Genomic DNA, 15,755 nt, shown 5'->3' with positions numbered 1-15,755 from the left:
GGCCAGCCTTCTCTCTCCCTCAGAGGCCGAAAGATGACAGTTAGGGAAGGAGGAGCCTCTTTCTTCAGGCTAGCCCCTGGTGGTACTGGGCTAGCCTTCTCTCTCCCTCAGAGGCCGAAAGATGACAGTTAGGGAGGGAGGAGCCTCTTTCTTCAGGCTAGCCCCTGGTGGTACTGGGCCAGCCTTCTCTCTCCCTCAGAGGCCGAAAGATGACAGTTAGGGAGGGAGGAGCCTCTTTCTTCAGGCTAGCCCCTGGTGGTACTGGGCCAGCCTTCTCTCTCCCTCAGAGGCCGAAAGAAGACAGTTACGGAGGGAGGAGCCTCTTTCTTCAGGCTAGCCCCTGGTGGTACTGGGCCAGCCTTCTCTCTCCCTCAGAGGCCGAAAGATGACAGTTGGGGAGGGAGGACCCTCTTTCTTCAGGCTAGCCCCTGGTGGTACTGGGCCAGCCTTCTCTCTCCCTCAGAGGCAGAACGATGACAGTTGGGGAGGGAGGACCCTCTTTCTTCAGGCTAGCCCCTGGTGGTACTGGGCCAGCCTTCTCTCTCCCTCAGAGGCCGAACGATGACAGTTGGGGAGGGAGGAGCCTCTTTCTTCAGGCTAGCCCCTGATGGTACTGGGCCAGCCTTCTCTCTCCCTCAGAGGCCGAACGATGACAGTTGGGGAGGGAGGAGCCTCTTTCTTCAGGCTAGCCCCTGATGGTACTGGGCCAGCCTTCTCTCTCCCTCAGAGGCCGAACGATGACAGTTGGGGAGGGAGGAGCCTCTTTCTTCAGGCTAGCCCCTGATGGTACTGGGCCAGCCTTCTCTCTCCCTCAGAGGCCGAAAGATGACAGTTGAGGAGGGAGGAGCCTCTTTCTTCAGGCTAGCCCCTGATGGTACTGGGCCAGCCTTCTCTCCCCCTCAGAGGCCGAAAGATGACAGTTGGGGAGGGAGGAGCCTCTTTCTTCAGGCTAGCCCCTGATGGTACTGGGCCAGCCTTCTCTCTCCCTCAGAGGCCGAAAGATGACAGTTGAGGAGGGAGGAGCCTCTTTCTTCAGGCTAGCCCCTGATGGTACTTGGCCAGCCTTCTCTCTCCCTCAGAGGCCGAAAGATGACCTCAAGAAGAGGAGGGGACAGGAGGGGAGACTAAAGTCAGGCTCTTTTCTTTTCCTCCTAATTCCACAATCTTCGCTCTCCCTCTAAACATTCAAGTCATGATTTTATATGAAACCTTAACAATACACTTCTAAACAAGAGGACTCAGAGTGGTTTCACTGTGTTCAATAAACTCATTCCTGAATAAGTGTCAAGGATTAAGGTCAAAGGCAACATGCTTCATCCTTACCTTTACCATGAATGTGAAATCTGTTAAAGCAGGGGAGTAGACAGCACCTCCTGCACAAGGGCCCATGATAAGAGAAATTTGTGGTACTACTCCAGAACATAAAACATTTCTCTGTAGAAGGAAATAAACATCCATCTTTATTTATTCATTTTATACCACTTCCCAGCCAAAGTTCTTACAACCATTATTACTGTAAAACTTCCCACCTTCCTAACCCTGTGTTAAATTTTACAACAATTACCTATAAAATAGGATGATGTAGACATTTACATGCCTACAAAAAAAAAAGTAGGTCTGTTGTAGGTTTTTGTTTGAGCCACTAATTAGAATCTCAAATTCCCAGACTTTTATTTGTCAATCAATCAGATTTCTTCAAAGTTCTGTGCATCAAAACCAAGATAAACAAGGGAAAGGGAACATGGGGGCACAACAGAGAGCCTTGTCAGAGAATTAAATACTGAAGATAGGATCCAATTTGTGCAACAGTGTCTAAATAAAGTTCCACATGCACTAAATCCTACATATGTCCATTGTGACAAATGTTATAGACAGACAACTCTGAAGTTTTATTCCAGCCTTCTTCTTGCCTTGAGATTCTGCTCTCTTTGGGACAGAAATATTGCTGCCGCTCTCTGTCTGCCACCTTAAAAAAACAAACAGTAGTTCTCAACCTTTGGTGTTTTGGGCTTCAACTCCCAGAAATCCAAGCCAATATGGACAATGATTAGAAATTCTGAAAGTCTAAGTCCCAAACAACTGGAGGTCCAAAGGCTGAAAACCACGCCTATAAAAGCTTCGTGGTGAGGAGTCTGAAGTGTATGTGAGTAGTGACAACTTCAGAAACTCTCTTTAGGAGGAGGCGAGAGCTAAAATGAGACATACAATACACTATATAGCAAGATTAACCAGGTACTACTGACCTACACACAGGAAAAGTGGTGATCTCAGCAGGTGTCATTGTGCCTACATGGCCACAGTGATTTATAACTCTTGCAAAATGATTAACTTCTTACAAGACTGGCTTAATGCAGGGGCAGTCTTCCCTCTATTGTTACAGAGCAGGGACATCTACAAACATCCTACCAATATCTCATAATGTGAAGAGGAGGAAAGAGAATGTTGGAGTGCATTTTTTCATGCATCAAGGCAACTGAGTCTCTGAACCTCATTTGGCATAATACTTGGAAGGAGCAGGAAAAGAAACCCTGTTCTATTCACACTCTCTGTCACTGGTTTTTCAAATGTCAGAACTGTTCCTAGACATTTTAATTTTAATTGCATGTCATAATTGTACGGCATTCTTACTTAACAGGTTTCTTACCAAAAAAATATCAGCATAACCAGCCAGAGACTCTACTCCTTCTTGGATTCGGGCTCCTCCTGAATCATTCAATCCAATCACAGGAGCACCAACCATCACTGCCTGATCCATGATCTAGAGAACAGAAAGTATGATTAGCCCATGAGAACCTACCCTTTTTTCAAACCTTTAAAAGAGTGACTTTTCTTTAAATCAGAATGATTCCAAGTCAAGGCTCCACTTCCTATTTTTTACAGATAAACTCCATTACAGTGCCCCACATGGCAATATCACTATTATTCCACCTGTATATTCAATTAACTCTGCACTTTAATGTCTTTTTATGAGCTTGTGAGCATCTTAAGATGCTACTAGCTGCTTAAGAACTGTCTAGTGTAACAAATGAAAGCATACCGGTAATTAATGGTAAGCCATCATATCTATTATTTACTTACTATTATAGAAGTACTTTTATACAATCCTTTAATTATACTCTCAGGACTCTTTATAAATAAGAATAATTCAGTCAGTATATTTTGAAACAAGTGAAGTCTCCAAGTTAAGGAAAGCCCTGTGCATAATACATTATGAGAGCTAAATCCAGATAATACTAGGGTACAGGTAACCAGATTATCCCTGTCCAATTTACCCCAATTCTTTGATCTAGTATGAACATTTTTATACTATCCTTTATATTCCAGACAAATATAAAAATGAAATGAACTGAAAGGTCAAAAATCACAACAGCAGCATAAAACCATCAAACTACAATTATATCTGCTGGATAGTGAAAGGACAATAAGGTAGATGCCAAGTGAACCTTCCTGAGGACATTATTTCACAACTGGAGAACCATCAATATTTAACGATAATATTATTCCGTTAGAGAAGACTGCTATACTAAAAAAAAATAAACTTTTCTGAAAATCACTTAAACACAACTAATATCACTACTTATTTTGTGCTGCCATGATATCACATGTAGGGATGAATGCATTAAATTACAAGTATTTTATCCTATCAACTTCTTAGTTACTTCCAAGACAAACAGACATGAAATCATTATTGAAAAGAGCAAATTCAGTGGCAGTGAAATTAGATAAGCAATGGGATTAAGATTTTCAGAAACAAGAAACCTATCATGGATTAGCAAGATTGATTACCCAAAAGAGGTTACCTCTTGAATTAAGTAGGATGAGATTTGTAGCAATTTAGGAGTGCTTAAATTGTTTTCGAAAACATATCTGCATTGTTTTTTGGATATGGAATGGAGAAAATTCCTACACAGCAAGGATCTATGTGAAACAAGATATATACTATATGCAAAAAAATAACCACTTAGGGTGCATCTACACTGTACAAATAATGCACTTTGACACCACTTTAAGTTATGTAGCCCTATCTTATGGAATCCTGGAAGCTGTGATTTTTACAAGGTCTTTAGCCATCTCTGCAAAGAGTGCTGGTGCCTCACAAAACTACAAATCCCAGGATTTTGTAGGATTGAGGCATAGCATCTAAAATGGTATCAAACAGCATTATTTCTAGATCAGTGGTCCCCAAACTGTGCCTTTTAAGAGCCCTGGTGGCGCAGTGATTAAATGCCTGTACTGCAGCCACTCATTCAAAACCATAAGGTTGCGAGTTCAACACCAGCAAAAGGGCTCAAGCTCAACCCAGGCTTGCATCCTTCTGAAGTTGCTAAAATGAGTACCCAGATTGTTGGGGGCAAATTAGTTTACAGTTGTAAACCGCTTAGACACTGCTTAGGTGGTATGAAACGGTATATAAATGAAGTTTGTTTTGGACTTCAGGTCCCAGAATCCCAGACTATTGGCCAGCATGGCTGAGGCTTCTGGGAGCCAAAGTCCAAAATTTCTTAAAGGGCACAGTTTGGGGACCACTGATGTAGATGCACCCTTAGATTTTGCATTCCACAGGGTACCTATAATGAAAGTTGTAAAACCATAATCTTTTACAAGCCTTACCTTGCAGATCTTTTGGGCATGTGCACCAGATAAACTGCCCCCAAAGACAGTGAAATCCTTTAAAAAAACAGAATATCAAATACAGATATAATCTTAGATAGCAAATGTATGGACTGGGTTCAGATAACTCAGCACTACCTTAAAGACTGACTCTAAATCTAACTTTAATAGAACGAAGCCCAAAAGAATGTATAAAGCAGATCCTGTGTTCCCCACTTCATTCAATATTCTTAAAAAGTCTTAAGGTAGTCAGAAAATAATAGGTCATGTCATTAATACTATGAGCCTACAGAATGGAGTTATTCAAGGGCAGCTCAAAGGCTGGTCTTCCATTCCGCCACATAAGGTGCAGTGACCAAATGCAAAACAAGACTGGGCTCCTGCACTTTTAGCAACTGTGCAAAAGAAGGAATTTGACCTTGTGTAACAGACAAAGGCGGGATACAAACCGCCGCTTTGCGGCGCTTCCCCGCCAGCGCCATTTGCTCTGCGCGGGAGCTGCAGCAGCCAAACCGCGCGCCTCACGCGCGGAGTAAAAAAGAAGCTCCATTTTGGAGCTTCTTCTTGCGGCGCACTGATGACGTCGCGAAGCGCCGCTGGTGCATTCGCGCCGTCATAGGCGCCGCGACACGTCTGGACGCTATGCGTCCAGTACGTAAAGATGGCGGCGCCCATGTGGAAGGGGCGCCGCCATCTTGTACGTATTGTATACGTACTAGGGTTAGGGGGGTGCGGAAGCACCGCCCCTTCCTAACCCTAGTACGTATACAATACGTACTATATGGCGGTGTGTATCCCGCCTACATCTGCTGAGCTTCTCTATCTTTTTCCCCATCTGGCCACACAAACATACAAGCATACATACTCTGCAGGTCTAAAGTCCATGACTTTCATGAAAATGCATGGCATACCTGTGAACACCACCTGTATCCCTATCCAGACCGACCCTTTTGGTCCAATGCAAGTTACTCAAGCAAAAGCACCTGGGACAGGCAGAAGAAGCGCTTCTATACAACATAACATCCCTGCAAATTACCTTTTTCACACAAAGCCATCCAGACAATTTGAGAGCAGAAACAATACTTTTCATGCCAGAAAAAAAGCTGACCCAAAGCTAAGAGTTCAACAACATTCTTCATCATACATGTGTCCACCTTACCAACAAATACAAATATTTCTTATAATAATGGAAAAATTTCACAACTTTACCATTAAATCAAAATCTCAGTTCTGCTAACTTAGTATTATAAAAATGATAGGTTTTAGTATTTACATATTTTCAAGATTGTTATTGCACTTTTCTACACAAAGGATGCCAAGGTGACAAACACCATAACACAATTTAAATAATAAAATTATTAGCATTCATACAAATACACATCACAGTAATAAAAATAGCAGCTATCAAAGAACCAGTTTTAAAAAGCAACACCAAAAAGAGCCAGATGAAAAAGTCAGTATTTTCACTGGTCACTGAAGGGAAGAAGTTATGGGGCCAGATGTACTTCTTTCATGCTCTTGTTATCACTACTGAAATATTACTGTCCTTCATGCCCTCCCACCATATTTCAGAAAAATATTCAGAAAATTTTCAGTGGATGATATGAAGGCCCAGGCAGACTCATACTAGTAGAGACAATTTTCAATCACCAAATAGCATTTTCAATCAATATGCAAATTTCTGTTTAACACAGAACTCTTCCTTTAGCAGAGGGAAAGCAAACAAAGCAATTTTAACCCACACTTTTTAAAAATCAAGTACGTAAATGCACAGATGTAATCAAAATGGCAGTCTATCTAGTTTGGACACCTGCAAGCCTCACATCCCACATATTTTTAAATATTATCTTGAAATCCCAGCTGTTTTTCACATCTGTCAAGAAATATGCCTTAGAGACCCATGTTTACTGAGAGGCAGCCATGGTGGGGACTTGGCATGGGGGGCCAGTGCTTGCCCTGTCGCCTTCTCTGCAGCCTGGCATTCCCTTCGGGAGACAGCCGAGCTGGGGAAAAGCCTAGTACTGTACTAAACTGTGTATAAGTTGACCCATGTTGTTTTGGGTTAATTTTTTGGACAAATTTTTTCAACTTATACGTGAATATATACGGTAAACACATCCTATTTCTTGTACTAATGTCTGAAATATTTATTTATTTCCCTCCATTCTTGCAGCATGTGACCCAATATTTTTTGTCCATATTCACTACTCTTTATCCACAAACGATTTCCTGTGAATCTGTTCAAGTCACTGCACTGTTTGATACATTTTCATTGAAATAAATTCTTGGGCAAACAAACTAGTTTTCCCACAGAGTAATTCAAGGTCATTTCAGACTTGTATTAAAAAAAAATGCCCAAATATCTAGAGACACTGTCAAGATATGAACAAACATAAAGATAAAGATCTCAGCAGGGTCTCTGCAACACAGAGATTCAGATGCTGAAAACCTCCAGATGTTGATCTCCCATTACATCAGCCTCAGACAACAGTGAGGTTTATTTATTTTATTTATTTATGGTATTTATACCCTGCCCTTCAGCCCTAATGGCTATCAGAGCGGCTGATAGAGGTTCAACAGGAATGGTTCATCAATATCTGAGCAATGAAGGTTCACCACCCTTGACTTGCCATAAATCATCTCTTTACATCTGACCCTTACAATAACACCATTTTAAGTAGTTTCCTATATACAAATGTAAAAGATGAGTAAGCAAGTCCAATACACAGAGGTATTTCTAATTAAGCTGCTACAAAGCATTCAGTAATATAAACACTGCTACTCCTACATAATTCCTTTGTCCGAAAAAACAGCATGCAGTACAACATAAACAGACAGTTAAACATTTTCCTACGAAATAACTATTAACTAACAAATATAATATACAATAATTGCACCATGAACCAAAAACAAATTCAAAGAAGTATGAAAATGTTAATAAGAAAGGAAAACTCAACAATTGTATAGATGAAAAGCAATACCTGACTGAAGACATATGTCAGTCTACCATTAATTCTACCCTGACCAGTTACCACACTGTCTCCAGGGTACTGCAAGAGAGAACGAAAAAGCACAATTAAGAATTTTGTTAAAGTTTGAAATCAACTTCTTCAGAATAAAGCAATCCAGTATTTGCTAATCTGAAACTCTGGGTATCTAGGGAAGAGTACATTTTTCAATTAGATTCAGCCTGACTGTTTAACAATTCTGTGTTACTATGCACTTAGGAAATTATCATGTCAGGAAAAATTTAAGCTCATGTAGGGAACAGGAAAAAATATATAACATACTCAACAGCCTCCTTTAATTCTGAGTACTACATAAAAATAATTTACATATGCATAGTAGAGGTTGCCATTGTTGTTTCCCATCAAGTCAGTTTCAATTCATGATGACTCACTAAATGAGAGACTTTCAAGAGACCATGCTGTTAACAGCCTTTCTTAAATTTTGCAAACTCAGGGCCATGGTTTCTTTCACTAAACCAAACCATCAGTATTGTCTTCTTCCTTTTTAACTACTACTTTCTATTTTACCAAGCATTATTATCTTTTCTAATGAGTCATTTAAGGTCATGATATATTCCTGAGAGCTTCCGTTTAATTGTTTTGGCTTCTAGGAAGAGTTTAGACTCTACGACCCATTTATATATCTTTCTGGCAGTTTGTGGTATCTGTAGAATTCTCTTCCAGTTCCACATTTCAACTGAGTTGATTCTGTTCATGTCAGCTTTCTTCACTATTCAGTTTTCACAACCATACACAGAAATCAGAAAGTTACAAATTATCTTGACTTAGGCAGGATCCAGACCAGCGCTTTGCACCGGCCTGGATACGTGCTAGGGTTGCCTCGGAGCGTCCTTTACAGACGCTCCCTAACCCTAGCACGTAACTGGGGCGGAATAATGGTGGCACCCTGTGTATATGGGCACCGCCATTATGACGTCACAGCTGCGCCGCCTCTAAACGGAGTGGTGCGAGCTTGACGTCCCCACGACACTGCAGGGCGTTTGGGGTGCCCTTTCAGCATTGTGGGAAGGAGCTCTGAAACAGAGCTCCTTTTCACCCCATGCATCACTGGCACAGCCTTTAAATGGACGTGCCAGCGATACGGAAGAGAAAGGGGCCAAGTGGCCCCTTTCTCTCTTTCCCCGCAACTGTTGGGGTGTCCTTGGAGCATGAAGCCCCACGGGCACCCCTTTCCAGGCCACGGGGAAGCAGCGTTTTGCCACTTCCCCGAGGCCCGGAGAAGCGGCAGATTGAGGCCTCCATGGCTGCCGCTGTGGCTGCTCAGGCCCCGATCCGTCGGGGGAAAGAGGCCGATGCAGGCCACCCCAAATGGGCGGTCTGTATCCCGCCTTAGGTATTCAATTATATATCCATCTTATTATTGTTGTTAATTGCCTTTGCCAACTCATGGCGACTCTGTGGATGAAACATCTCCAAGTCTCCTTATCCTCCACTACTCTGCTTAAATCCTGTAAATTCATACCCATGCCCTCCTTAAGAGTCACATCCACTATGCTTGCAGTCTCCCTCCCTTTCTACATTCCTCCACCTTTTCTAACATTATTGTCTTTTCTAATGAGTCATGCCTTCTCATGATGTGGCCAAAGTATGACAGTCTCAACTTGGCTCCCAGCAAGATTTCCGACTTGATCTGTTCTAGATCCCATTTTTGTCTATCCAAAGTATCCTCAGAGCTCTTCTCCAGCAGCACATCTCAAATGAATTGATCTTCTTCTTATCCACATTATTCACTGTGCAGCTCTTGCATCTGTACATGGTAATACAATGGCTTGTATGATTATAACTTTTGTGTTCAGTTGTTTATCTTTACTCTTTAGGATTTTTTCTAGTTCTTTCCCATTCCAAGTCTTCTTCTGATTTCTTGATTGCAGTCCCTATTCTGATCAGTATTTGATCCAAGGTACAGGAACTCTTTTATTATTTTAATTCCTCATTATCAAGGTTGAATTTGTGTAGATCTTCCATGGTCATTATTTTTGTTTTCTTTTATGTTCAGCAGTAAGCCTGTTTTTGTACTTTCTTCCTTGATCTTCCTTAATAGCTGTTCCAGGACTATGATTTCTTCTGCTAATAGTATGGTGTCAAGGCAAGAAACTTAAAACTGAGGAGAAAGGGGTTTGAAGCGATGGTAATAAAAGATTGGCATTTTGAGGATCCTGCCTGTCAAGGCTGTCATGAAGTCAAATCCCAAGTGTTGTGGATTATTCCTTAAACTGATATTCCTTCCAACTATCTTCACTCCTCCTCTTTTTATGTCCAAACCTGCACTTCATATAATATTTCCTGCATACAAGTTGAACAGACAGGGTGAAAAAATTCAGCCTTGCCTGAACCCTTTGCCAACTAGGAACCATTCTGTTTCTCCATATTCTGTTCTAACAGTAATCTCTTGTCCCAAGTGCAGCTTTCTCATCAGGACTATCAAATGTAGTGGCACTCCCATGGCTTGAAGAGTGTTCCATAACTTTTCATGATCTATGCAATGAAAGGCTTTGCTATAGTCTTTAAACACATGCTGATTTTCTTTTGAAATTCCTTGGTGCACTCCATTAGCCATCGTATGTTTGCTATGTGGTCCCTAGTGTCTCTTCCTTTCCTGAATCCTGCTTGCATCTGAGGATCTTATCTAGTTACTTTATAGCTCTCCTAAGTCCTAGTCTCCTTTTGATTACTTGACTAAAGTCCTTTTTGATTTATGACAGCACCAAAGTACAGAAAAACTTTAACTTTTAAGTTATGTAAATAATCTGTGGTCATTATTTTTGCTTTTTAATATTCAACTGTAACCCTGGCTGATCCCTATGTAAAAACAGGGACAGCCCACTCTATTAGGGCAGACCAGGAGCTATCCCAAACTCTGTAGCTGAAACAGCTACATATTTCTCATTGATATAAACAAATCAAAATAAGCCAGAATAAAGATGAACCAGGTACCTTGTTTTTCTCAGCCTCCATCCCAAAATCTGCACATCTGTGTTCCACAAACATGTCATACTCTACAAAACTGTCAGGATCCAGTAAGAGAAGAACACGCTCTCTCGCTGTAAGCTTTCCCTGAAGAGAAAGAATAATATTAACAAAATACATTTTGAGGCCTTTACATTAAACAAGAGCTAAGCATTGTTACAAATATCCATAGGAAGTCAGCTCCAATTTAAGATTTTATGCACTGCCAGCAACATTTTTACTTCCTAAAACTTTGCTGCCTCAAGCTCAATATTGCAGCTATGTTCCTTAACATTCTCACTAGCTTGCCCTGCTCTTGTATAAATTGTTCTCCTATATAATCATCATGGTGCTTGAGATTTATTGCTTTTTATTTTATATTTTCCCTTTTAAATATGGAGAACTGTGGAAAAGGAAAGTAACTGACACATAAAGCAATCTAGCTGAAGAGGGGATAACAAGGAGAAAGGGATTATCTCCATTATATTATGAATATATATTTTAATTGCAATGGCAATAGAATGAGAAAGATGTATTAATCTAGTAGTTACATTTATTCGTGCCCATGAGTTGAAGATGATTTACATAACTCTTTATCTCCCCACTTTATCCTCCCAACAGCCTTGAGAGATTGACCCAAGGTTGCCTAGTAACAGGTCCATCATCACCCTGCCAATTTCATAGCTCAGTGGAGACTGGAACCTGCATCTTCCAAGTCCAACCACAGCATTCTATTTATTACACAACATCAGTACCGATTAAATGAGTCTTAATTAATAGGACACAAATTATATTCACATGTTCAGCATTCTAGCTGCAACTAACCCATCCACAGCACAAGTAGAGCTCATAAATGTACATTTCTCTGGTGGTACAAGAGAAATGTACTTTTACTGCATGTGGTAGATCCAATCTTACAGGTTTATTAATAATCTTAAATTAAATACACAACTGGGCAGGCTAAGAATATCTTGCCATCTGATCATTAAATGGCTTGATTTTGTAAATGAATTGATTATATTTCAGACTAGAATTCATGCCATAGAAAATCTCTAGTCCCAAGGGAAAAATCTACTCTAAGCTGTTTCCTGACTTACATCAGTGGTTCAATATAAGAATGCCATTTCTATAAGAAAGGGTGGATGTAAATCACAGTACAAATCTTTTAATCTCTCCATTATTACCGCACATAAACTGAACAAATTTATACCAGGCCCATATAGTCATAGTGACTAAGAGATTCCCGCGCAAGCTTATGAAGATCATCAAAACAATTTCTAGCACTGAAAATTTGCTCTCTGTCTGTCTACTTTTGATATACCTTCATACAAGATTTCTAACACTCTTCACACACACACACACATACACACCTTGTATAAAGGTACAGCAAAAGTGGTAATGAACAAACATAATCCATGTAACTACAATTTAAACCTTCATTAGAGAAAATCACATTGGCCTTTTCAAGATTATTTAGGAACTGTAACAAATTTATCTGAACTACATCCAAGGGTATTAAAAGAACTGCAAATGTAATATCGGAGCCATTGGCAATAATCTTTGAGAACTCCTGGAGAACAGGAGAAGTACCAGCAGACTGGAGGAGGGCAAATGTTGTCCCCATCTTCAAAAAGAGGAAAAAAGAGGATCCCAACAATTATCATCCAGTTAGTCTGACATCAATACCAGGAAAGATTCTAGAGCAGATCATTATAAACAGAGAGTATGTGAACATCTAGAAAGCAATGCCATAATCACAAAAAGTCAACACCGGTTTTAGAGAAAGAAGTCATGCCAGACAAATCTGATCTCTTTCTTTGATAAAATTACCAGCTTGGTAGATGAAGGGAATGCTGTGGATATAGTATCTCTTGATTTCAGTAAGGCCTTTGACAAAGTTCCCCATGACATTCTTGCAAACAAGCTTGTAAAATGTGGGCTAGACAAGGCAACTGTTAAATGGATCTGTAATTGGTTGACCGGCCGAACCCAAAGGGTGCTCAACAATGGCTCCTTTTCATCCTGGAGAGAAGTACTGTTCAACATCTTTATCAATGACTTGGAGGACAAAATTGGGGGAATACTTATCAAATTTGCAGATGACACCAAATTAGGAGGAGTAGCTAATACTCCAGAGGACAGGATCAAGATTCAAAATTATCTGAACAGACTAGAAAACAGGGCCAAAGCTAACAAAATGAAATTCAACACGGAGAAATGTAAGGTACTGCACTTAGGACAGAAAAATGAAATGCACAGATATAGGATGGGGGACACCTGGCTGAACGAGACTACACGTGAAAGGGATCTAGGAGTCCAAGTAAACCACAAATTGAACATGAGTCAACAGTGTGATGCGGCAGCTAACAAGGCCAATGCGATTTTAGGCTGCATCAATAGAAGTATAGTGTCTAGATCAAGGGAAGTCATAATGCCACTCTATTGTGCTCTGGTCAGGCCCCACCTGGAATATTGTGTCCAGTTCTGGGCACCACAATTTTAAAAGGACATTGAGAAACTGGAATGTGTCTAAAGGAGGGCGACTAAAATGGTGAAAGATCTGGAAACCATGACCTATGAGGAATGACTTAGGGAGCTGGGGATGTTTAGCCTGGAGAAGAGAAGGCTAAGAGGTGATACGATAGCCCTGTTTAAATATTTGAAGGGATGTCATGTTGAGGAGGGAGCAAGCTTGTTTTCTGCTGCTCCAGAGACTAGGACCTGGAGCAATGGATGCAAGCTGCAGGAAAAGAGATTCCACCTCAACATTCGGAGGAACTTCCTGACAGTAAGGGCTGTTCGACATTGGAACAAACTCCTTCCTCGGAGTGTAGTGGAGTCTCCTTCCTTGGAGGTCTTTAAGCAGAGGCTGGATGGCCATCTGTCAATGGGGATGCTTTGATTAAGATTTCCTGCATGGCAGGGGGTTGGACTGGATTGCCCTTGTGGTCTCTTCCAACTCTACGATTCTATGATTCTATGTTTTCACTTTTATTCAGTGCTAATTCAAATGCAACTTTGGTCTTCCTAGTGACCTCTTCAGGAAAGCTACAGATTAAGTATCCCCCACCAAATATATCATTTTAGTAGTAGGAAAATAAATTAGTACAAGGCACTTTTCTGAGAATCAAAGAAGACAGATTGATTCCTACTTCCGCAGTAAGCTCCTTGGGATGTTATGGCAGCCCATAAGTATCTGCACACAACTCTGTATGTAGTGAAGGAGTTGCTAGCTATGGTTTGTTCTTCAGTGTATAATAATTGCCTTGTGAGAGCAGACAATGACCAAACTACAGTTTAGCATCACAATCTCTAGAAGCACCAGGCTTATTCTTTCTCCTTGCACCCTGCAACTGACAGCTATTTACCAGTCAGTAGCAAACTAGCCACTGTGCCCAAACCCATTAGCATTTGGTTTGCTGCTAGCCATGATTAGTTGCTTGTGACTACAGTACAGAGGACAAGGAGTGCAGGAGACAACGCTCAGAGCTGGTTATATACATAACACTGACTGTATGAATGGAAAGCTTTGCTTCTCCAGACATTTTGAACTACAGCCCTCAGAATCTCTTAACATTAGTTATACCGGTAGTGGCGTCTGGGAGTCAAAGTCCAAAACATCTGGAGAATCAAAGGCTGTCCACCCTGGCATTAAAGCCTGGTTTATCATTACATCTAATACAGTCATTTCAAACTAGGTCAGCCGGATGCCTCTAGGTGTCCCCACTAACAAAGCATGACAGAAACAAACATCCCGTTGTCCACCTGGAAATATTATGGACTCTGTTTAGTAATTCTGGTCAACCAATCTTACATATACTTGTTCACAATAAATGCATCTAATTTTTTTAAGCAATCAGTCACTGGCCATCACACTATATTGTGGCACTGAATAAATTAGGTATTGTGTGAAGAAGCACTTTTATTTTCTTCATACTTCCAATGTTACACCTCTCCAACTCCAAAATCACACACCAATAAAGAATACCAATAAATTGTTGTGTGCCTTCAAGTCTTTTGTGGTGACTTCCCAGAGGACCTTTTCAGTTGCTGCTCCAAAAATTTGGAATGACCTGCCGGAGGAGACTGGCCAGATCACACCCCTCGATGCTTTTTAAAAGGCGATAAAAACGATCCTCTTCCGGCACACCTTCCCAGACTGACCTCTGAGAATTAATTGCCCATTTGATCTGGCCTCCCAGGTACTGCCACTATTGTTAAACTGTTTTTAATTGTTTCTGTAGTTATATGGATTGTATTGTTTAATTTTGTATTGAAGGGAGGGAGGGTCGAAGGGGTGGGGGGTTGTCATTATTTTTTGTATTTGTTTTCATTATTGCTGTTACCCGCCTCGATCCTCAAAAGGGAGGGCTGGGATGCAAATAAATATTTTATCATCATTATCATTATTTGCTTGTTGGAATGTGACATGGGGACCCATTTGACCATTGGGCTACAACTCTGGACACCAGAGTTCAATTCCCATTCAGCCATGAAACCCACTGGGTGACCTTGGGCACATCACACTCTCTCAGCCTCAGGGGAAGGCAATGGCAAACCTCCTCTGACCAAATCTTGCCAAGAAAACCCTATGACAGGTTTGCCTTAGGGTCACCCTAAATTGGAAATGACTTGAAGGCACACAACAACAATTTTAACCTGGAATTGAAGATGTATAATGCTGGAAGTATGAAGAAAATAAAAGTCTTTCTTCACACAACACCTAATTTATTCAATGCCACATATACTATAATGGTCAGTGACTATGACAGGGTTTAGAAATTCTGCCAAGAAAATCCCATACAGTTGCCATAAGCCCAAAATGACTCGAAGGCACATCACACAGAGTGACCAGAGGTCCTCCCTTTCCCAAACACAACCTACATTTCAGTCTTCTGTCTTGGAGGAATTCCCAAATGTCTTCCATTTTAAGTATGATTAAGAAGCATGAATTTGCATTTCTATGAGTGTTATCAAATTTTCTTTGGTCATAACACATTTTCCTACAATGTCATCTGTTTTGGGGTACCTTGTCCTCCTTGGAAGTGAGGACCTCTGGTCACCCTGACACCATGACCACAACAAACTCCTAATCCTAGAATACGTTTGGCTCTCCGCATTTATGGCTTTGACTTTTGCGGATCTGATTATTCCCAGATTTGATTAGTA

General features: G+C 40.9%; 1 protein-coding gene across 2 annotated transcripts in view; it reads right to left on the bottom strand.

Moving 5' to 3' along the window:
• PCCB (propionyl-CoA carboxylase subunit beta) overlaps positions 1 to 15,755 on the bottom strand; it is a 42,361-nt gene that overhangs the window by 25,379 nt on the left and 1,227 nt on the right. For both annotated transcript variants that reach the window (XR_016280022.1, XM_089509446.1), the window contains exons 2-6: positions 10,575 to 10,694; positions 7,593 to 7,661; positions 4,612 to 4,668; positions 2,645 to 2,758; positions 1,324 to 1,434 (exon numbers count right to left, since the gene is read on the bottom strand). Coding sequence is in view for 1 of the 2 variants with exons in the window: in XM_089509446.1 (XP_089365572.1) it covers positions 1,324 to 1,434; positions 2,645 to 2,758; positions 4,612 to 4,668; positions 7,593 to 7,661; positions 10,575 to 10,694 (471 nt within the window). In the remaining variant the exon portion in view is untranslated. The remainder of the gene's footprint in view (positions 1 to 1,323; positions 1,435 to 2,644; positions 2,759 to 4,611; positions 4,669 to 7,592; positions 7,662 to 10,574; positions 10,695 to 15,755) is intronic.

The sequence above is a fragment of the Sceloporus occidentalis genome, unplaced genomic scaffold (assembly GCF_023333645.1).
Source record: "Sceloporus occidentalis isolate IW3139 unplaced genomic scaffold, rSceOcc1.0.p SCAF_2, whole genome shotgun sequence".
Classification (NCBI taxonomy): Eukaryota; Metazoa; Chordata; class Lepidosauria; order Squamata; family Phrynosomatidae; genus Sceloporus; species Sceloporus occidentalis.
Note: the sequence above shows the minus strand (reverse complement) of the source record. Positions and strands in the feature narration are given on the sequence as shown.